The 23,859-nt window shown below is 43.4% G+C and overlaps 1 protein-coding gene across 5 annotated transcripts in view; it reads left to right on the top strand.

Annotated features, from left to right (window-relative positions):
• The window catches only part of LOC122556803 (myelin-associated glycoprotein-like), an 87,635-nt gene extending 68,215 nt beyond the window's left edge, over positions 1 to 19,420 (top strand). For 4 of the 5 annotated variants that reach the window (XM_043704007.1, XM_043704008.1, XM_043704004.1 and 1 more), the window contains 5 exons: positions 3,475 to 3,714; positions 6,723 to 6,824; positions 11,273 to 11,322; positions 14,028 to 14,219; positions 18,198 to 19,420. In XM_043704007.1, coding sequence (XP_043559942.1) covers positions 3,475 to 3,714; positions 6,723 to 6,824; positions 11,273 to 11,322; positions 14,028 to 14,219; positions 18,198 to 18,368 — 755 coding nt within the window. In that variant the 3' untranslated portion in view covers positions 18,369 to 19,420. The remainder of the gene's footprint in view (positions 1 to 3,474; positions 3,715 to 6,722; positions 6,825 to 11,272; positions 11,323 to 14,027; positions 14,220 to 18,197) is intronic. The other variant, XM_043704006.1, reaches the window with a different exon arrangement.
• The last annotated feature ends 4,439 nt before the right edge of the window (positions 19,421 to 23,859 follow it).

Raw genomic sequence — 23,859 nt, 5'->3', positions numbered from 1 at the left:
TATGAGCCTCTGGATTATTAGTCCAGTTGACATTAGACCTGTATCACTATCCCCCCTTCCAGAACAATCAGTACAATCACGAACCTTCATCATCAGACTCTGAGTAGTGCCAGGGCAGAGTTGCAAGTAACTTCCTTTTCTGCGCCATTGTTTCCTGGTTGTGACCCAAGGTTTCTTGTCTTACACTCATCAAGACAATTTGCAAGAAATAGTAAAGTAAAAGGAAAACAGCATTTATACTGTATGGGAGGAGAGTGCTGTTGGGCAAGTGGACTCTGACTGGTAGAAATGTTGTCATGGGGAATGCACCAGTTTATGAAGACTGGAAGTTAAATGCCAAGTTTTGTTTAAATTTTAAGCAAAGAAAGTTGATTCAGAGAAGTGATCTCGAGAATGGCTGAAACCTGTTTTGCTAAAGTGAGAGTGTGCACATGTTCTTTCTGTCCCCATAGAGCCGGGCCCTGTGTATTAGTGTATGTAGCTTAGAATACATGCACCACACTGAGAGATCAATTGACAATGACTAAATTATGTAGTTCTTTACACACTTAGGATTAGGCTGAAAATGTTGTGAAATTGATAGTCACATCTAATGTTGGACTCTGTGTTATGAGTTTTGAAATCACAGGTGAGTTTAGTACAGTCAGCACATTGTCCGTTTGTAAACAGCTGAAAGGAAAATAACCAAAAGTTAACAAAATAGCTGATGGCTATTTTCTAGTTCATTTCTCAAGCAATGTGATGACCAATAAGAATCAATCATCTTGTTAAAGGTTTAAACAGAACCTGGCAGTAAACTGTCAGTCATCATTGGCTGGTACATTCACATGGCAATGTCTCGACTGATTCCAGTCTACTTGGCAACCAATTGATACTTTCCTCCCATTCAATATAACTGCTGTTTCCCCTTTACTTTGGTATTTCTTGCAGATTGTCCTGATGAGTGCAAGATGAGAAGTTTTGAAAGAAGGGGCCAGATTGTGTTATAGCCAGACAGTTGTTTTCCTCATGTAGATGGGAGTTGTGTTGCATTTTTCTGCATTGTCTCCATTGTAGTAGACTCCAGCGGAGGTCCCTGGGAAATTGAAGATTCTGCTCAGCAATCCCCCTATGTCTGGAACCCCCTGAAAATTGCCAATTCAATCAGACTGGAAATTACATCCTGGTACCTAAGCCACTTACCACCCTATGTTCTTCTCATTTGGTACTTACCTGGCATCCAACCCTTACTCAGCTGGCACTGTATCCACCTGGCACCCTACTCTTCAGGCTCAGCACCCCATCTGGCAGCCTACCCTCCCAGCACCTGAAAACCACCTGTGTACTCAGAGTTTGACTGCAGCTGGCAAAGTTTCTATCAGAACCTTTTCACAGTCAGAGTACTGCAGCTGCCTGTTGGAAAAAGGGCACGTGGTTTCTCTTCCTCTGACTGCTCTGTGTAACGATAGGCTTGTCTGAATGGAAGCACAGCTCTATGTTTCCTGAAGGTGCCCTGAGTGGAATCTCCTCCCAGAAATATGGAGCTCTTTTCTTTTCTGGAGAAGAGATGCTGGCCTGGCCATCTGAGGGGGTCACAATACCTCAGAAAATGTGGCCAATGTTTCATTTCGAAGGCAAACTCAATCTTTGTACTATTAAGTAACTATCCTTATATTTACACTCATAGTCATCGAGTAGTCATAAAGCCATACAGCTTCAATCCAACAAGTCCATGCTGACTATAATGCCAAAATATATTATACCCACCTGCCTGCTCCCAACCCATATCCCTCCAAATCCTCCCTATTCATGCAGTCATCCAAACGTCTTTTAAACATTGTAATTCTAACCACACCCACGAGAGTCATAGAGTCATAGAGATGTACAGCACAAAAACAGACCCTTTGGTCCAACTCGTCCATGCCGACCAGATATCCCAATCCAATCTAGTCCCACCTGTCAGCACCCAGCCCCTATCCCTCCAAACCCTTCCTATTCATATACCATTCCAAATGTCTTTTAAATGTTGTAATTGTACCAGCCTCCATTACTTCCCCTGGCAGCTCATTCCATACACATACCACTCTTTGCATGAAAAAGTTGCCCCGTAGGTCCCTTTCATATCTTTCTCCTCTCACCCTAAACCTATGCCCTCTAGTTCTGGACTCCTCCACCCTAGGGAAGAGACTTTATCTATTTACCCCATCCATGCCCCTCATGATTTTATAAAACTTTATAAGGTCACCCCTCAGCCTCCAATGCTCCAGGGAAAACATCCCCAGGCTATTAAATCTCTCCTTATCGCTCAAATCCTCCAGCCCTGGCAACATCCTTGCAAATCTTTTCTGAACCCTTTCAAGTTTCACAATTTCCTCAGAAAAATCATTTCACATGCAAACCAACCTCTGTGTAAAAAAGAAAATTGCCCCCATGTCTTTTTTAAATCTCTCTCCGCCTACCTTAAAAATGTGTCCCCTACTCTTGAAATCTCCCATCCTGGGGAAGAGACAACCAACATTAACCCTATCTGTACCCCTCATGATTTTATGAATTTCTATAAGGTCACCTCTCAGCCTCCTGCACTGCAATAAAAGACGTCCCAGTCTCTCAAGCCTTTCTCCATAATGCAATCCTGCTATACCCGGCAACATACTGGTAAATTTCTTCTGAACTTTCTCCAGCTTATGAGCATCTTTCCTATAACTGGGCAACCAAAACTGGACACAGTATGCCAGAAGAGGCCTCACCAATGTCCTAGGCGAAAATGAAGACTGCAGATGCTGGAGATCAGAGTCTAGATTAGTGTGGTGCTGGAAAAGCACAGCAGGTCAGGCAGCATCCGAGGAGCAGAAAAATCAACGTTTCGGGCAAAAGCCCTTCATCAGGAATGTTCCTTCATCAGGATTCCTGATGAAGGGCTTTTGCTCGAAACGTCAATTTTCCTGCTCCTCGGATGCTGCCTGGCCTGCTGTGCTTTTCCAGCACCACTCTGATCTAAACTCACCAATATCCTGCACAACCTCAACAAGGCTTCCCAACTCCTACACTCAAAGGACTGAGAGTTGAAGGCAAACATTCTGAATGTCTTTTTGTGGGTGATTTTGAGTAATTGGAGATTCAATTTTATCGCTATTCAAGAGCAGGTTTTACTGCACTAATTTTTCCCATAAACTCAAGCCATTCTGAACCTTCTGAAGTCTAACTTGAAGCTGTGAATTTTTTTTCCAGAGTTCCAGATGCCAAGTAATTGTCCATTAGAAGTTTCAATACCCTGATTAATTTTAATGTTTTCAGTGCTTCGGGACATATGTGTGATCCCGAAGAACATTTTCTGAACTCTCTAGAGAACCTGCATGTTAGTAATGAATAAAGTATTGGAGGAATGTCAGTTCACATAGTACACAGGGCCAATGAACCTTGTTCCTTTGACTGAGGTACGTAAGAGGGAGAAAGCCAATGATCTGCAATTTACTGCGGTTCAACTTTTTCCCACAGACAAACCTGTTGAAGTAAATGTCAGTCGAGTCGGGATGAGTTTTAGTTGTATGGCCAAGGCCAATCCCCTGGCACAGATTACATGGAACTATACGGGTAACATCAAACCAGTGATCACTGGCAACTTGACCACCAGCACGCTGACTCTGCGAACAATGTCAAGGATTTGTGTTTCATGTCAAGCTCGAAATAAACATGGCCTTGTCCATTCAAATGAACAGTGTACCAATGTAAAAGAGTGTAAGTATGTATAATTAGAGTTATTCATGCAAAGTGAAGAGGAAGGAAAAGTATTGTAAGCAAAGTCCAAATTAAAGTTGAACAACTCTGGAATAATTATTGCCACACCATGTCAGAGCTAATGAATTGAATGTGATGTTTCCCATTGGATGTACACCTTGCCTTTCAGACAGTTTTCCATTAATTGTCTGCATTTTCTGTGTACACAATGTTGAGCTCCTGCCAGACCATCAGTTAGCTCAGTTGGTGTGCAATGCAGAGTGACACCAACAGTGTGGGTTCAATTCTTGCACTGGTTGGGGTTACCATGGCTTCTCAAGCATGTACTTCACCTGAGGCAAGGTGACACTCAAGTTAAACCACCATCACTCATTTCTCTCTGATGAGAGAACAGAATGATGGCAACTTTGTGTTGTGACTCTGCCTGCCGGCTTTGTGTTTGCAAGTACAGAAATCAGATGGTCGCTGTAATGTCAGATTTATTACTTATAATGTGTCTTCCTGTTTTAAATAAATGAACCCATGGAATTAATCAGCCTCTGATGATCATGGTATGGTGTACAGCGGTGGAAACATTGCACTGATGAGGTGAAGTTTGCTTGCGCAATCTTCAGTGTCGAAAAAACGTGGTGCTGGAAAAGCACAGCAGGTCAGGAAGCATCCGAGGATCAGGAGGGTCGGCATTTCAAACACGAGCTCTTAGAGTCATAGAGATGTGCAGCATGGAAACAGACCCTTCGGTCCAACCCATCCATGCTGACCAGATATCCCAACCCAATCATCCCCACTTGCCAGCACCTAGCCCATATCCCTCCAAACCCTTCCTATTCATATACCCATCCAGATGCCTTTTAAATGCTGTAATTGTACCAGCCTCCACCACTTCCTCTGACAGCGCATTCCATACACGCACCACCCTCTGTGTGAAAACCTAAACCTATGCCCCCTGGTTCTGGACTCCCCCACCCCAGGGAAAAGACTTTGCCTATTTATTCTATCCGTGCCCCTCATGATTTTATAAATCTCTATAAGGTCACTCTTCAGGCATCAACAGTGCAGGGGAAAAGGGCCCAGGCTATTAAACCTCTCCTCATAGCTCAAATCTTCCAACACTGGCAATATCGTTATAAATCGACAAATAGCTTATGCTTGAAAAGTCAATTCTGCTCCTCGGATGCTGCATGACCTGCTGCGCTTTTCCAGCACCACATTTTTTGACTGTGATCTCCAGCATCTGCAGTCCTCACTTTCTCCTTCCACAATCTTCAAGTAAGTTAATCTAGAAATGAAACGCATGTCTGATAGATTAGGCTTAGAATGAAGGTCTACAGAAACGTTGACGGAAGCTCAAAAAATTTTGGAGGAAAGGACAGTTCTAAACAAAAACAAAAACAAGCTGAAAATCACAGCTTTCAGACAAAAAATGTCTGTAATGATGCTGTCGTGAAAGAACAGAAGTGGGACACAGAGAAAACCAAACAATGCACTGAAATACCACTGAATCCACTGAAGAGGTCTAACCATCAAATCAAATTAAAAGAAAAATATTGTTGAAATGGTGGACAATTATTATAGAACATTAGGAAGGAGGAAATGTAGGAGACTAACAGAAGGCTGAATGTTTAATAGAACCAGGATGTAAAATCAAAGGTTTCAAAGTGAGCTGGAAACACTGAAGGAACAAAGCAAGAAACGCCAGGAGGATGTGAAACACTCGAAACAGCCTGAAGAACAAAATCAGTCAATGGTTAATCTGGAGCCAAGCAGATTCTGAAACTGGAAGTGCAGCCCATGGAAATTAATCATTGCCAATGAAGACAGGAATGACAGACAATATCATGTCTGACTGTGGAAATGGATGGCACCTTCAGACAAAGACTCATAGGCTCTCTTGGTATCATAAATAGCTAAACCATCCTTTTGGAAAGGTGGGGCATGTTGCATGTGTACCTAGACTTTAGGAGACTCATTGTCTTTCAGAACTCAATATGTCATGTGTATAGAGTGTTGCGACTTGGCCTGATAACTTGTCTGCTTTTTAGTTGGTTGCTGGGATGTCTGCATAGGAGTATATCAGACAATCTTTCAAATGTGCTCTGATGTTCAATTAGATTACGGTTGATCTATATCGTAAATATTTCTACCTAACATACTTTTGCAATCCTCAATATCAATGTCTCTTAAAAAATCTATCCCAATGGCGAAATTTTAAACTCACCTCCCCCCTCCCCCACTCCTTCACTTTAATTAATTTTTTTGGATAAAGAATTCTCGGTTTTCATTGCCCTTTGTGACAGCGAGTGCTTTTGGATTATAACCCTGAACAGCCTCATGTTTAAAGTCATGACCTTTGCTCTGTGATTCTTCATCAAAGGAAATATGGTACACAGATAAAAAATAAACAATCATCCAGTTTAATCATTTAATCACGCTAATCAGATTGCTCCCAACTTTTATATTCTGTAGTAATGTAAGATTAAGTGTAAGCCTTTTAGACAGAGAGCAGGGGAAAATGTTCTGGACAGGACAAGGCTTTAGAATGCATTGGTAGAGCTAGTTAAAAGTCACACAACACCAGGTTATAGTCCAACAGGTTTCGTTGGAAGCACTAGCTTTTGGTGCAGTGCTCCTTCATCAGGTAGCTGATTTTTAAATTTGTCCACCCTCGTCCAACACCGGCTTCTCCACATCATTGGCAGAGTTAGCAACTGAAGCTCAGACCATGTCAACATTGAAGAACAGATTAGATAGGTGTAGAGAAAAGGGTGCCAGAAGACTGTGGAACCAGGAGTGTTGACCCCATGAGATTATTGTTCTTGCTGATATACGGGATAAAATGCTTTCATTGAGTCAAACAGCCCATTCCAGTTTGATTTGAATCTCTATGCAATGTCCAATGTGAATCAGTTACCACTGAAACAAGAGAGGGGAAATGGGAGAGACAGATTTTAGTAAAGATTTCATTAAACTTTTACAATTGCAACTAACGAACGATGTGTCATTTGCAGTATCAGCAAGCATCCTGAAATTCGCAATTGCAGGATCCCTTGTTGGGATTGGACTTGTCCTGGCTGCTGTGCTTTGGATACGAAGGAAAGACTTGTTCAAAGGTAAGATCCCTGTTAGTTGCTGCTCTTTCACATGGCTATGAGCCCAGCCATGATCATCGCTCCATGGTGGAATCATAGAGCATCGGGAGGCAGAGGCTCGTTGTATGTGTGTCAGCTGCTTGAAAGATTATTTCCTGCCTCTGTCCCTTCCTGCCCCTGTGCCTTTAAGCCTAACCATTGAACTTGTTGCCCCTGCCACTATCTTGCTGGACAACTCCATCACAACAGCTGCACAACAACCTTCCAATTCTTCTCTGTGACAATAAAGGATATTCTCTTCTACTTCCTCAGTCCTTTGGTGACCTTTGCCATTTATTTGTTATTCAGCTAATTTTCTTTCCCAGTTAGTTCTCCTTAATCAATTATGTTTCTCTTGGGCAGTTTCTTTTGGGTTAAATGAGTGAGTGCACAAACCTTTCTCCGATGCACTAGCCCCCAGTGTATTTGCTGGCATCTAGTGGACCAGCTGTTGACTCTGTCACTGTACCTGGAGTCAGTCAGTTGTTGGAACTGTTTCCTTCACACCACCTTCCAAACCGAGAACCTCTTATTTCAGAAGGAAAAGGGCATTAGGCTAACCACCTAAGAGTTCTTTCCAAATTGCACATCATCGTGGCTGGATGTGCTGTAGCTGTCAAAGGAACCTGAAAGTTTGGCAGTCGACCAATCACCCAAAGCCTTCATCCCCTCCACCACCAGTACATAATGAATGTAGCATGTTCCATCAGGACCTAGCAGCAATGTGGTTGTCCCTTTGCCAGGCAGACTGGAGAGGTTCCCCTGCCATCTTAAGGGCAGCTGGAAGTGACAATGGATGCCCACATCTCATGGAATGATTCAGAGGACAGAGCTTTTAGCTGCTTCCAACAGAAACTTGCGTCCAGATTGGCAGTCACAAGCAGACCAGTGCGTCATCAACTAGGTAAAAACAAGGACTGCAGTTGCTGGAAACCAGAGTCTAGATTAGAGTGGTGCTGGAAAAGCACAGCAGGTCAAGCAGCATCTGAGGAGCAGGAAGATCAACGTTTCAGGCAAAAGCCCTTCATCAGGAATAAAGCTATCTAATCCTGATGAAGGGCTTTTGCCTGAAATGTCGATTTTCCTGCTCCTCAGATGCTGCCTGTCCTGCTGTGCTTTTCCAGCACCAGTGCTAATCTAGACCCCAGTGCGTCATCAAACCTATCCAGTATCACATAAAAACCGAAAGAAATGTAGATGTTGTAAATCAGAAACAAACACAGAAATTGCTGGAAAACTCATCAGGTCTGGCAGCATCTGTGGAGAGAAATCAGTGTTAATGTTTCAGGTCTGGTGACCCTTCCTCAGAGTTGAACTATCCTGTACCATTTTCTCTCAGTCCTCAGTTGGAATATTAGACACCTTGTGGTTAGTCTCCAATTTGTCACTGTAGCAGCTTCTTGCCCCACTAATGGTCTTTTTCCCTTCACAGACGTTCACTAACTTCAAACTTCTGTGGTCCAGGGTCAAGTCCATAGTGGCCAATGGCCTTGCTTTCTGTGAATAACCTACAACTTATTAAGAAAGAACTGATATTTTGCAGACCATGAGATGCCCAAAGGAACGTTGCAGCCACTAATGTACTTTTGAACCCTTGTCACTGTTGGAAAGCTGATTGGAGATTCAGCACCAGTCTGCAGTCGCACCAAGAGCGATGTCATCACAATTAATGACCCGATGTTGGTTGAGGGATATATGTTGCATTCAGGGAACTTTCTGGGGATCTTTCATCACCTGAGAGGACAGATAGGGCCTCAGGCTAATGCATCATCAATCGAGTTGGGTTAATCTGTTCAGTCAGTAAGCTATGTGTGTGCAGTATTCAATAACTTCAGTAAACACAGTATTTTTCAATTCCAAAAATGATAAGGTTAAAAATCACACAACACCAGGTTATAGTCCAATAGGTTTATTTGGAAGCACTAGCTTTCGGACCAGCCTGATGAAGGAGCCGTGCTCCGAAAGCTAGTGCTTCCAAATAAACCTGTTGGACTATAACCTGGTGTTGTGTGATTTTTAACTTTGTCCACCCCAATCTGACACTGACGTCTTCAAATCAAAAATGATATGGACTTTGATTCCTGGGCTTCATTGAATAGAATCCCGACTGTGTGGAAACAAGTCATTCAGCCCATTAAGTCCACACTGATGCTCGAAAGAACATTCCCCCACTAACCTATCCCAGTAACCTTACATTCCCCATGGCTAACCCACATATCCCTGGACACTATGGGCAACGTAGCATGGCCAATCCACCTAACCTGCACATCCTTAGACTGTGCGTGGAAGGTAGAGCACCCAGAGGAAACCTAAAGAGAAACAAGAAGAATGTGCAAACTCCACACAGTCACCTAAAGCTAGAATCAAACCCAAATCCCTGGCGCTGTGAGCCACCATGCCACCCTGGTGTCATCTTTTTTCATCACATAACTCAGTTACATTCTAGTGATTGATTATCACAGAAATTCCCTTTGGAATGAAAAACGAGAAGTCCTTCCACAAACACATGTTTATGTGAAAACCACAACCCCTTTATATTGGGTCTTGGCTCAAATTGAGATCACTGTCTGCATGCTTTTTGATCATGTTCTTGTATCCTTCATTCCAACCCTGTGTCATGTACCTGTGGCTGGATGGTGAGAGTGTAGGAAGGAAGAGGTATGTGATTCCATCTCTTAGAGTAACTAAGGAGGGTAAGCTACTGCCTTGTGGGGTGGCACGCAGATTTAATATAAACATCCAAAAGTCTTGGCAAGCTGCTTTGCATTTGACTATTGTGGATTTTACAGTTTGACCAGTGCGTACTGTGAGGCTGAGGGTAGTGTGGAGAAAAGACAATGCATTGGATGCCCCATTTTCTGCACATGCTTTGTCACTCATGTACTGCAGACTCATTCTTGTACAGTATCGAACAGACTGAATATGGCAGTCAATGTGTCAACAACAGATTCACGGGCGGTAACTTTGATTTGTCATGCCAAAGGGAACTTTGTGAAAAAGTCAGTCCCCAGAATGTCATCGCCTCCTTGGACGTAGAAAACGTCCGTTGCAAACTGAAAGAATCTCGTCTGAGGCCAGCGGTTTTCCTGACTGTTGATGTTGATGTTGGACAAGGTCACCCATGTACTGCAGACTCATTCGTGTACAGTATCGAACAGACTGAATATGACAGTCAATGTGTCAACAACAGATTCACGGGCGGTAACTTTGATTTGTCATGCCAAAGGGAACTTTGTGAAAAAGTCAGTCCCCAGAATTCAATCGCCTCCTTGGACGTAGAAAACGTCCGTTGCAAACTGAAAGAATCTCGTCTGAGGCCAGCGGTTTTCCTGATTGTTGATGTTGATGTTGGAACTGAAGGGTTTGTTATCTGGTGGATCACATTAATATGTCCATCTGAGCATGCTTGGACACCAAAAGGTAGCTGGACCCACTGTCTTTGCCTCAGTGAAGGGTCACAGTGTCCACTAGAATGAGCTGTGTTGACATTTAAAGTGGATAACATCAATACAAAAGAGGCTGCGCCAACATACAACAGACAGAATACCACAGAGTGAAGCTAAATCATGATGACCGTATAAGGACCGTCTGGTCCTCAATATATATCTATTCAGGGATTATTTAAATGCATTGTGATAATATATGTATATGCATCCTTGTATATGCTACTGGACAAGATTTCCATTCTTTAAAGGGAAAGAGCACAGAGTGCAGAGAAAACACTAATTGTATGTTTTAGATAGTTGCTTGACATCATAACATGTGATGCCCCCAATTTAAAAGGTCCTTGTCTTCAGCTGCTCTCTCTCAGTGCAAGGGAGTCGGTGTTGTGTGTTAGTCAGTCCTTCTTGGGTGCACCACATACAGTAATAGTCCGAGCACAGAAATCAGACTATGTTTATATCTGACATTTTATAACAATGTAAATTGTTAGTGATGTTAATAAACTTCAAGATATCTGTCTCAGCCATAGCCTAGCCTTTGTTTGATGTGAACTAACAGGCGGCACGGTGGCACAGTGGTTAGCACTGCTGCCTCATAGCGCCAGCGACCCGGGTTCAATTCCCAACTCAGGCGACTGACTGTGTGGAGTTTGCACATTCTCCCCGTGTCTGCGAGGGTTTCCTCCGGGTGCTCCGGTTTCCTCCCACACTCCAAAGATGTGCAGGGTCAGGTGAATTGGCCATGCTAAATTGCCCGTAGTGTTAGGTAAAGGGGTAAATGTAGGGTAATAGGTGGGGTTGCGCTTCGGTGGGTCGGTGTGGACTTGTTGGGCCGAAGGGCCTGTTTCCACACTGTAAATAATCTAATCTAATCTAAAAAAAAACAGTGAGGGCAGCTCTCAGAGTACGTCATACAGCAATGGTGTTGGACCTCTGAAAGCAGATGGGTCTAAAATAAAGCTGACAGATTCATTCTCCTTTTTTCAGGAAAAAAGTCAGAAAATAATTCACAACGTGAGATGCTGGACTTGCAACAGGTTTGTGAAGGTTTCAGTATATTCCTAAATGTTCAGTCTGAAAGAGATAAATGTTTTCATGCAAAGGATTTTAAGTGATATGGGCCAAAGTTTGTGTATGAAGTTAAGCTACAAATCAGCCATGATCTCACTGAATGCCAGAACAGATTCAAGGGACCACATGGCCCTTCTCTTGTTCATGTGTTCCTCTATTCTGAAATTGGATACATACTTCCCCAGTAACATACTTTACATTTCAGAAAGAATTATTGAGAGAAGACTTGTATGATTGTATAGAGGGGAACATGCATAGCTCAGTTTAGTTTTACTTATTAACCCTACGCTACATCCATTTGCTCACACCTTGATTCCAGATCATTTCATACTGTTCTATCTCCTTCTGTTGCTGTTCAATGGTCCATCTAATGACCATCAACAAAAATCTGCTGTTGATCGCCAAGTGCAACAAATGACCGGCTCAGTGATGCAGTGTATCACTGTCTCCTTCATGAGTGTGTAAACCCCCCATCATTTAGTTTCTGTCACCTCCCGTCGGAACTCCTGCACACCAGAGGACAGTGTGTGGGTGAATATAATGCAACATTTGGGTGATGTGGCCAGCACGGTTGAACAGTTGCTTTGCCAGGCTGGGAGAGAGGGTGGAAAAGGGGCAGAGTAAGAAGTGTGCATGGGGGATGTGCACATATGAGACTGAGAACTGATTGGCAGTTTTGGGGTATACAGAGGTGAGCAGTTATATGTGAAAGTAGTTGTGCAGTTGGTGAAATATGATATTTGAAACAGGACTTTAATAATCCTAGAATCCCTACATTGTGGAAAGAGTCATACAGTCATAGACATATACAGCACGGAAATAGACCCTTTAGTCCAGCTCCTTCCTGTCGACAAGATATTCTAATTTAGTCCCATTTGCCAGCACTTGGTCCATATCCCTCTAAACTCTTTCTATTCATATACCCATCCAGATGCCTTTTAAATGTTGCAATTGCACCAGCCTCCACCACTTCCTCTGGCAGCTCATTCCATACACGCACCACCCTCTGCGTGAAAAGGCTGCCCCTTAGCACCCTTTTAAATCTTTCCTCTCTCACTTCAAACCTGTGCCCTTTAGTTCTGGACTCCCCCACCCACGTGAAAAGACCTTCTCTATTCACCCATTCAGCCCATCATGTTGACACTGCCCGTCCAAGGAGCATCCCACATAGACCAAATCCCCCTCCCCTATCCCCACAATCCCGCACATCATGGGTAATTTAGCATGGCCAATCCACCTAACCTTCTTTGGATTGTGGGAGGAAGCCGGAGCATCCAGAGGAAACCCACACAGACACGGGGAGAACGTGCAAACTCCACACAGACACAGTTGGAATCGAGTCAAGAGTGTGGTGCTGGAAAAGCATAGCAGGTCAGGCAGCAGCTGAGGAGCATGAAAAATAAACCTGTTGCACTGCCCTCAAGACCAGTCCCACGTGTCCATCTTCCTTCCCACTTATCCGCTCCACCCTCACCTCCGACCTATCACCTCCACCCCCACCTCCACCCACCTATTGCACTCTCAGCTACCTCGCCCCCAGCCCCATCTCCCACCCATTTACCTCTCCACCCTAGAGGGTCCCAGCCTCATTACTGATGAAGTGCTCTGGCCTGAAATGTTGATTTTCCTGCTCCTCGGATGCTGCCTGACCTGCTGTGCTTTTCCAGCACCACGTGCTTGACTCTAATCTCCAGCATCTGCAGTACTCACTTTCACACAGTTAGAATTGAACCCAGGTCCCTGACGCTGTGGGGCAGCAGTGCTAACCACTGAGCCACTGTGCCTCTCTGATAGTGATGACGCATGTGATGTCATTGAAATTCTTGGGGCTAGATTCCTGCTGTGGAGTGACCTAGCTATTGGCTCACACTACCTTCACACAGTTACTTTCAAAACAAACCTTGGCACTTAATGCAGAAAGCATCTCTCTAATCCAGTGCTGCTGATTCAGCTATGTCTTCTGTACATTGGCAGAGAACATTTGAGCCCAATTCAAGTCCTGTAGCACCATAATTGAGAATTTTATTTGCTCACATCTTCAGTGACCATTGCTATCTATCACCTGCTCCAACCAGAATGGATCCCTGTTCTGTGTTGGATGCAGAGACTATTTTAGAGATGCCGGTGTTGGACTGGGGTGGACAAAGTTAAAAATCACACAACTCCAGGTTATGGTCCAACAGGTTTAATTGGAAGCACACTAGCTTTTGGAGCGACGCTCCTTCATCAGGTGGTTGTGGATGAAGGAGCGGCGCTCCGAAAGCTAGTGTGCTTCCAATTAAACCTGTTGGACCATAACCTGAAGTTGTGTGATTTTTAGCAGAGAATATTAGTGGCGCTAATCTCAAATGAATTGCAGTCTTCTGCTGAGGTGTGTAGTTACTCATCGGCTTGTTTAACATTGGCTGCACAACACTGATGCAAATCAGAAGCAAGTGTTGACAGTGAATTGCACATTGAGATATTGAGACCTCTTTTCTGTTTCATGACCAAAGACTCAAACCTAATTCTCTGATGCTGTTGAACCAATGTACACCGCTTAAAATACCTTAACTTGTTTGAAATAAATTAAGTAAGACTAATCAAAAATTCTAATTGAATGAGTCCTTTCAAGTAAACATGATCTATTTCAACAACAAAAAATGAGTTGTGACAATGATCTCATTGGCAGGGCAACGAGACCACCATTCCCAACAGCGACATTATATATGACAGCACATGGATAAACAAGAGTCAACGTGATGCACCCAGCATGAAACCTGCTGATACGTTGGTGTATGCCTCCATACAGTTTAACAACAAGTCTAAAGGCTCGGATTCCGAAAATCCCCAACTCGGACAAATCAAACCGGGCAGCAAACAGGTAAATTCACTTACGTAGAAAATTGCAATACTGAAACTTATATAGAACTTAGCACAATGTGGAAACAGGCCCTTCAGCCCAACAGGTCCTTACCGACCCAGACCCATTCCCTGACGACTCTACATTTGCCCCAGACTTATGCACCTAAGTTACACATTCCTGAACACTGTGGGAAATTTAGCACGGCCAATCCACCTAATCTGCACATCTTTGGACTGTGGAATGAAACTGGAGCACCCAGAGGAAACCCACGCAGACACGGGGAGAACGTGCAGACTCCACACAGACAGTCACCCAAGAGTGGAAACAAAGCCAAGGTCCCTGGTGCTGTGAGGCAGCATTGCTAACTACTGAGCCACCATGCTGCCCCAAAAACAGGCCATTCAATCCAACAGATTTATCCCAAGTCTACTCCTATGGTACTTCATCTCATCCTGTCATCATGTCCTTCTTCCATTTCATGTACCTTTTCCAACTTCCCTTAAAGGCTCGTTGCTTTAACCCGTCCAGGGTGTTAGCAATTTCCATGTTCTCTGTATAGCAAAGATATTTCTCCTCGATTTCTTATTGAATTTGCTAGTGACTAGCTAAAATTTATGAACACAATTTTTTGGATGACTCTTACAAAAAAACCCCACAAAAACAACTTATCTACGTCTACTGGGCAATTAGGGATTGGCAATAAATGCTGGTTCAGCCAGCGACCCCGTCATCCCATGAGGGAATTTGAAAAGACCTGCATCAAAATTTTTAATTATTTTGAGTCACAGTTTTGAAATTCTTTTCATAATCATCTCTTAATTTTCCCAGAGTTTTGCTGCTGTGTTCAGTCATAACTAACATTTATGACCTCTCAGTTCTGTTATCATTCTTGTCAGTCAAGTTTGCATCTTCCCCACTGTTTTACATCCTCTTCCCAAGTCTAGAATTTCCTACTTTAGAAGTGTGCATGCACTTCTCAGTGACGATATGGAGGAGCCAGTGTTGGAATAGGGTGGACAAAGTTAAAAATTACAGAACCTTCCAACAGGTTTATTTGGAAGCACTAGCTTTCGGAGTGCTGCTCCTTCCTAGCAACCTAATGAAGGGGCAGATGCTGGAGATTAGAGTCAAGAGCGTGGTGCTGGAAAAACACAGCAGGTCAGGCAGCATCCGAGAAGCAGGAAAATTGACATTTCGGGCAAAAGCCCTTCATCAGGAATGAGGCTGGGAGCCTCGGGAGTGGAGAGACAAATGAGAGGGGCGGGGGGGGGGTGTGTGTTGCTGGGGGGAAGCTTAGTCTGGCTTTGGGTGCAGGAACTAATGAGAGAAGCTTGACCCTGACTCAAGTTTGATGGTGATGTCCTGTGATTGCATGTGGTCTTCAGCAGGGAGACTGGTTCGGAAACTTGACTTTAAAACGGTGACAACAGCTTCTCTTCGGAAAGCCCCATGTAAAAGAAGAAGGTATCTCCTCTGCTGCCAAAACAATGTGTGTGAATTGCTTGCTTAGCATGTCTCTAATGAACGTTAACATGTGTAAATCAGCATTCCCAAATCAATTTTGAGAACCCACGCTAATGCATCATATTAATTTATGTTAACGCAAAAATAAAAATCACACAACACCAGGTTATAGTCCAACAGGTTTATTTGGAAGAACTAGCTTTTGGAGCTGTGACAGCTACCTGATGAAGGAGCAGCGCTCTGAAAGTTTGTAATTCCAAATAAACCTGATGGACTCTAACCTGGTGTTGTGTGATTTTTATTTTTGCGTTAACATAAATTAATATGATGCATTAGCGTGGGTGTCCAACAGGTTTATTTGGAAGAACTAGCTTTTGGAGCTGTGACAGCTACCTGATGAAGGAGCAGCACTCTGAAAGTTTGTACTTCCAAATAAACCTGATGGACTCTAACCTGGTGTCGTGTGATTTTTAACTTCTAAGGAAAGGCTGATCAGAATTCGACGCAAGTTGAAGATAAACTTGCTGGTTTTGAATTCTGCTACTTTGGAAATGAACCTTGGTGGCTTTCTTTTTGTGGGTTTATGTGTCTTTATTAATTCAGTTTGTTATTATTTATGAATACGTACCACCACCAAACAGTCCCCAGTAGATCACATGGTGCCTCTACTCTGTTTTGGTTCTGAATTTTTCATGTAGATGAAAACTTAAAGCATTAAAAACTTTAATTCTGATTCTCCAGCTGGAATGCAGACGCCGTTGAAAATTATTAGTCACTTATAGAGCCAGGTTTTAGACCTTTCCTGTTCAGTATTAACTAAATTGTGTCACCATTTTCCACGCATTTCTTCTGATTCTTGAGTGCAAATCTTACAGGAAATCACTTTTATTATCCATAAGCTTAATGCCGGTTATTTTTTACCCTTATTTGTTCATTCATTCAAGAAGTTTCATCAACAGCTCATTTACATTTTGATTTTTATGAAAACAGGTAAATAGACAAGGTATTTTCCCCAAAGTGGGGGAGTCCAGAACAAGACGGCATTGGTTTAAGGTGAGAAAGGAAAGGTTTAAAAGAGATCTAAGGGGCAACGTTTTCACACAGAGAGTGGTACGTGTATGGAATGAGCTGCCAGAGGAAGTGGTGGAGGCTGGTACAATTGCAACATTTAAAAGTCATCTGGATGGGAATATGAATAGGAAGGGTTGAGACAAATATGGGCCAAGTGCTGGCAAATGGAACTAGATTGGTTTCGAATATCTGGTTGACATGGACGAGTTGGACTGAAGGGTCTGTTTCCGTGCTGTACATCTCTATGACCCTACTACTGTATATTTCACCTGAACCCTGTTGATCATTGTTTTAAACATGTCATTTTGCTTTTCAGATGCAAATTTAATTTGTTTTAAGCCATGTTCCTGAGAATTTCATTCTGTCTGTGAGAAGAGGGCTGCAATTTGTGTGTTTAATGAGAAAATGGGATAAGCACAAAGTGAATGGCAGTAACAGGGAGGCACACAGAAGAGTCAGCACTGTCTGAAGGGAATGCCTATTGCTGACACATCCCTCTTGGAGCCAGTACAGAATGCTAGCTTTTAAGGAAGGTCAAAGACAGAGGTATAAGGACAGTGTTTGAGGGAATTTCAGATCTCAGGATACATAGGTGGCTGAGGAATGTCCATCACTTGGTGGGTTTAGGAAGAGGGAGTTCACACAATGCAGAAATCTTCCAGAGAGTTGTAGGGCTGGAAACAGTCATGGAGATGGAGAGGGGCAAGGTTGCTGTGGGATTGGAACATGAGGGGTAATCACCTTGGGGCGCAAGGTTGCTGTGGGGTTGGAACATGCAGGGTCATCACCTTGAAATCACCAGGAGCTCATGGGACTTGATATGAGTTGGAATGTAGGCAGCAGAGTTTTGGGTGGGCATGAGTTACAGAGGGTAGAAGATGGAAGGCCAGTCAGGAGGACATGCACATTCAGATTGAGAGGTGGCACAAGAATTTATGAGGGTTTCAGATGTCACTGGGCCATGCCAAGGGCAGAGACTGACGACGACTTGATGGAAGCTTATAAAACAATGAGGGGTATAAATAGAGTTAGTGGTGGTTATCTTTTCCTTGGGTGAGGGATTTCAAGACGAGAGGACAGATTTTAAAATGATATGAGGGGAAAATTATGTGCACAGAGGGTGGTTCACATGTGGAATGAACTTCCAGAGGAAGTCATGGAGGCTGGTACAATTACAACATTTAAGAGGAATCTGGATGGGTATATGAATAGGAAGGGTTTAGAGGGATATGGGGTAAAAACAATGACTGCAGATGCTGGAAACCAGATTCTGGATTAGTGGTGCTGGAAGAGCACAGCAGTTCAGGCAGCATCCAAGGAGCAGTGAAATTGAGGGACTAGATTGGGTTGGGATATCTGGTCGGCATGGATGAGTTGGACCAAAGGGTCTATTTCCGCCCTGTATGACTTTATGTCTCTTCATTTCTGCACATCTAACTAATTTTATCATTCCACCCACAGCAAAACCATGTTGATCAATCCATCGATGGTGCTGTGTATGAGAATATGGACAAGTACAAACAATCTGGTGAGGAAACAAACATCATCAGAAAATATCCAGAAGATGCCGTTGAATATGCCTGTGTGGTGTTTAAGAACAAGACTCTTGATTCAAAAGCAGCAAACCACTGAGCAGAATAAACTATGTTGGCGTCATTTGGGAAAGCTCAATTCGGAAATGAAGGATATTGTTTGAGTAGGATAATTGGATTTTCATTCATGTGGTTTTGCTTTTTCAATTCCTGGGATGTGAATGTCGCTGGCTGGGCCAGCATTTATTGCCCATCCCTAATAGGCTTTCTTATTCAAGATGGCCGTCTTCATCTTTCATCTTTATCTTCCTGGTGATGGTGTAGGGAGGCGGAGTCAGTGGCGATGGTGTCTGTGTTGGCAGCAAGGCAGTGGCTGCAGAGTGGTGAGCACGGAGCAGGACTCTACCTTCACACGGCTCTGCTCCTGGGCCTGGCCAAGATGGCCATTAACAGGCCCAGGCAGCGGGTCACGGAGGGGCTCATTGTTCCTGACTGTCTGACACTCTCTCGCGGCTACACCTGTACTCAGGTATCTCTAGACCAGGAACACTCAGTGCTCACCAGCCCGGTCAAGGGAGCTGTGGGGGGAGCTGGAGTGCATCATTGACTGAGATATTGGCATGTTAATTTAGCAAGCTTTTGTTCTGTCGTATGCATTTTCATTAGGCTTTTTGAATTTGTGTTTGCTTTTGGTTTGGTGCCCAGGCAAGGGCTGTTCCATTTTGCCACAATATTATTTTGCAAGGACCAAGGCAGCTTTTATTTTAACCCCTTGTTGCCCCTGCCCCAGGAGTGTTCAATGGGAACAGCGCTGAGGGGAATTTTCTTTCCAGTTACATCTCGTTGTCCCTATCCCAGGATGGGGATGGAAATGAGGGAACATCTTTTATTGTTTTCTGAACCCGAGGAACTTTATTTTGTACTAAAAGAGGTATCGAGAAGATGGCTATCGGTGGTGATAAGGCGGTGCTAGCAGGAGTGACCGTAGGGGAGAGATACATGAAGGAGAAAGATGGACTCTCTTTAAGTTATATTTTTGACCTTATTTTTAAGTTAATGGTGCCTGAGTGTGGCGACAGTGAAGCTTTCCTCTGTATTTTATCTTAAATGCACGTGACAATAAACAATTCAATTCAGAAGTTGGTGGTGAACTGCATATTTGAAACACTGCTGTAGGTAGACCCACAGCATCGAATGGGAATGAGTTCCACGATTTTGACCCAGTGGCACCGTAGAAACAGCGATGTATTTCCAAGTGAGAATGTTGCATGGCCTGGAGGTGATATGATATTGCCATGACACTGAATCTCTTATGGACTGATTAAAATTTTCAGTAAGATAGTTTCTGTTTTGTAACAATGTTTATAAAGACACCGAAGCCAATCAGGGAGCCCTGGCTAACAGATACATACAGATGTGTCAGACATACTGCCCACTCTGAGAGTTAGCACTGAGGAGATGGATCAGTGTCAAGAACCCTCCATGTGTGAATAAAGGGTGACTTGGTGATGGGATATCAGCCTCTGTGGAGTTATTTCAGATATATTTATAGATTCGCTTGGGTTTCTTCTTAATCTTTCCCACCATCATTTTCTCATGCCCCCTCTTTGCTCTCCTAAATGCTTTCTTGTTACCCTCTGCACTCCCTATACTCTGCAGGGGCCTCAATATTTGCACCTGTCACATGCCTCTCTTTTCCTTTTTACCTGGTCCTGAATATTCAGAGGTATCCAGAATTCTCTGGGCTTGTTACTCCTGCATTTTACTCTAAAATAACATATTGGTCCCAATAACCCCCTACCTCCCAGTACTTTTCTGAAGACCTCCCACTGTTCTGTTGTCAAGCAGCTGCTCCTAATCTATTCTGACCAGATCCTGCCATACTTTTAATAAAATCTGCCTTCCCCCAATCTAAAATCTTTTTTCTAGACCATCTTTCTCCTTTTCCACAACAAAGTTAAAATATACGGTGTTTTGGTCGCTATTACTGAATCGTTACCCCCACTGTCACCTTGACCTCCTGCCTGACTTCGTTTCTGGGAATTAGGACCAGCTTTGCACTGGGATGACCCCCCATCGATGGTAGCACATACTGTCACAGGCAATAAATGTAAAGACGGGGAGATAACTACTCAACAACCACGATATTGCAAATGGAGATGAAATATTGGCATTGTTGCTTTTTCAAGGTTTATCTCTGAAACAAACTGAGTGGTGCATACCAAGTAGTTAGAAGGTTAAAGAAGTGACTTATCGGATTAACACTCCCGATCTTGGGAAGGAGATTGGCTGTGTCATATAAAGATGTTGAAAAGGAACTGTCACAGGGAAGGTGATGATGAAGAACAAGTATGTCAGGTGTTAAGGGTAGTGGAAGTTGACAGAGATAATAACAGTGAGGTGGAAGGAGAAATAGCCAGTTCTCAAAACAAACTTCCTACAAATGGATCAGCTAACACAGAAATACTGAAACAATTTAACACTGTGTTCTCATTCTGAGAGAAAGAAGAATGAAGGGATTTTGTAAGACTACTCAGCAAGTACAAGTTAATCCAGGATACACTTGGATGTACTCCCCTAGTTAAGTGTAATGTGGATGAGGTAGGGTCAGTACTGAGTAAACAACATCCCTATAGTTGAATCCAGAGAAACAAGCTCAGGTGGAAACACAGATTGGACACATGCTGGAAAACCACTCGACTACATCCAGCCAATGCAGCTGGAGCTCCCCATTAGTGTTAGATCCCAAACCGGATGGATCAGCAAAGGTCTGAATGTGGATAAATCACCCAATCAGGTCGATTACACCTCAGAGTCCTGAGGGAGATAGCTGAGGGATTTGGAGAGTGGTGATAATCAGGAATCACTTAATTCAGGGAGGTTCCAGGGGGACTGGAAATGGCTAACCCCCCACCCCTGGTTACTAAGGGAGGAAGGCAGAATGCAGGAAACTATAGGCCAACTAGCCTGACCTTAGTTGTTGATAAGATTTAAAGATTATATTAATAAGGATGAGATTGCAGAATTAACTAGATCAGGATTTTAAAAATTTCTCATTAAAAGGAATAAAAAAGATGCAATGATAAGACGGTAATTTTTACTGTATGAAACTGGTTTGAATTTTTTTAGTGCATTACAGATTGCACAGTTAAATAAAGCTGAGTCCCCGTGGCTTTGTCAGGGGCAGGCCATGCCTGACAACTCTTAGAAGTTTATAATGAGCAAGTTAGGCATTGGAGTGCCATTGGGACCTATTTGGATTTCCAGAAGGGTTTTGATGAGGTGCAAAATAGGAGGCAAATGGGTGGCAGAGAGTGGGATATAAAGGTCTTTTACAGAATGGCAGCTGGTGACTCACAGAGTTCCATAGGGGTCAGTGTTGGGCCCACAACTATTCACGTTTTTCATGAACAATCTGGGTGAACAAACTGAGTGGTTTGTTGCTCAGCATGCATATGACATAAAGATAGATTAGATTAGATTAGATTACATTACAGTGTAGAAACAGGCCCTTCGGCCCAACAAGTCCACACCGACCCGCCGAAGCGAAACCCACCCATACCCCTACATTTACCCCTTACCTAACACTACGGGCTATTTAGCATGGCCAATTCACCTGACCCTGCACATCTTTTGGACTGTGGGAGGAAACCGGAGCACCCGGAGGAAACCCACGCAGACACGGGGAGAACGTGCAAACTCCACACAGTCAGTCGCCTGAGGCGGGAATTGAACCCGGGTCTCAGGCGCTGTGAGGCAGCAGTGCTAACCACTGTGCCACCGTGCCGCCCACATAATCTAATCTAATAAAGATAGGTGGAGGGACAGGTAATGTTGAGGAAACAGGAAGGCTGCAGAAGGAGCCTTGGTGAGGCGAGGAGAGTGGGCAAAGAAACGGCGTGTGGACTTCAGTTCTTAAAAATGTAAGATTATTCACTTTGGTAGGAAGATTAGAGATGTGTACTATTTTTTACAAGGGAAAAGGCTTTGGAAATATGAAGCATAAAGGAACTTGGGAGTCATAGTACAGGGTTCTCTCAGTTAATATGCAGTTTCAGTTGGCAGTTAAAAAGGCAAATACAATGTTAGCATTAATTGCAAGAGTGCTATAATTCAAGAGCAGAAATGCACTGCTGAGGTTGTATGAGGCTCTGGTCAGACCACATTTGGAATATTGTGAGCAGTTTCTTCCTGAGGAAGGATGTGCTGGCCTTGGAGAGGGATCCAGAGAAGAATGATGCCAGGGATGAAGGGGTTGTCAGACAAGGAACTGTTGAGGTATCTGGGTCTGTCTGTGGAATTTAGAAGGATGTGGTGGGATCTGATTGAAACTTACAGGTTACTGAGAGGCCTGGATTGAGTGGACATGGAGAAGATGTTTCCGCTTATAGGCGAGACTGGGGATCCGCGAGTGCAGCTTCAGAGTGAAGGGATAACCCTTTAGTACTGAGATGAAGAATAATTTCTTCAGCCAAAGGGTGGTAAATCTGTGGGACTCATTGCCACAGAGGGCTGTGGAGGTCAAGTCATTGAGTGGATTTAAGACAGAGATCAATAGATTATTGATTGGTAAGGGCATCAAGGCAGGAGGATGGGCTTGTGAGACATGTCAGCTCTGATCGAACAGCAGCGCAGACTCGATGGGCTGAATGGCCTAATTGTGCTTCATTGTCTTCTAGTCTTTTGTATTTTGTACAGATTGAGAAATGTTAGTGCAATCACAAAGGTAGATTCATAGCCAGTTCCGCAGTTAGTAGGCTGTATTGGTAGGGTTAGCAGTGCCTTAGCCCATTCTAAGATTGATTTATTGAAGGGATACTGACAAGCACTACTGACATTGAGCGTTACAAAGACATCAACTTTGGCACACCAAATAGATTATATCAAAGTCGAGTAATGCAATCTGGGTTAAAGAACTCCCCAACTATATTCTAGAGGCTATTAGGTCAAAATGTAGCTGAGGTCAATGCCTGTGTATTATATTTAGATGTCATGGTATATTGTAACACATGGGAAAAAGACAAGTGGAAGACCTAGTTAAACAATTACAATTGAGTAACTCCGTAATAAATTCAGCCAAATATGAATCTGTGAAGGCAAGTGTACCTTACCTGGAGTATATCACAAGGTGAAGACATCGAAAGTTAAAATGAAGGCTCTGATAGAATGCTGTTAAAACGAAATGAAAATTGTAGGTTTTTATTAGGGACATATAAATTTTACCAAAGATGCATACATGATACCAGTACAAAGCAGCACCTTCAACAAAGTTATTAAGCAAGATTGGCATTGTCAGTCAAATGCCAAATGCATTTAAGAAGGTGAAGGCAAACCTAATAAAAAAATCAGTGTTGGCCTTCCCTGATTTTTCCAACCCTTTCAAAACAGTGACTGATGCTAGTGACTTGTTACAGGATGATGAAGCCAGTGGGGCATTTCTCAACAAAACTAAATTAGGAGAAAGTGAGGGCTGGAGAGTCAGAGTCAAAGAGTGTGATGCTGGAAAAGCACAGCCGGTCAGGCAGCAGCCGAGGAGCAGGAGAGTCCACGTTTCGGGCATAAGCCCTTCTTCAGGAATGAGGCTGGTCTGC

The sequence above is a fragment of the Chiloscyllium plagiosum genome, chromosome 14 (assembly GCF_004010195.1).
Source record: "Chiloscyllium plagiosum isolate BGI_BamShark_2017 chromosome 14, ASM401019v2, whole genome shotgun sequence".
NCBI lineage: Eukaryota > Metazoa > Chordata > Chondrichthyes > Orectolobiformes > Hemiscylliidae > Chiloscyllium > Chiloscyllium plagiosum.
Note: the sequence above shows the minus strand (reverse complement) of the source record. Positions and strands in the feature narration are given on the sequence as shown.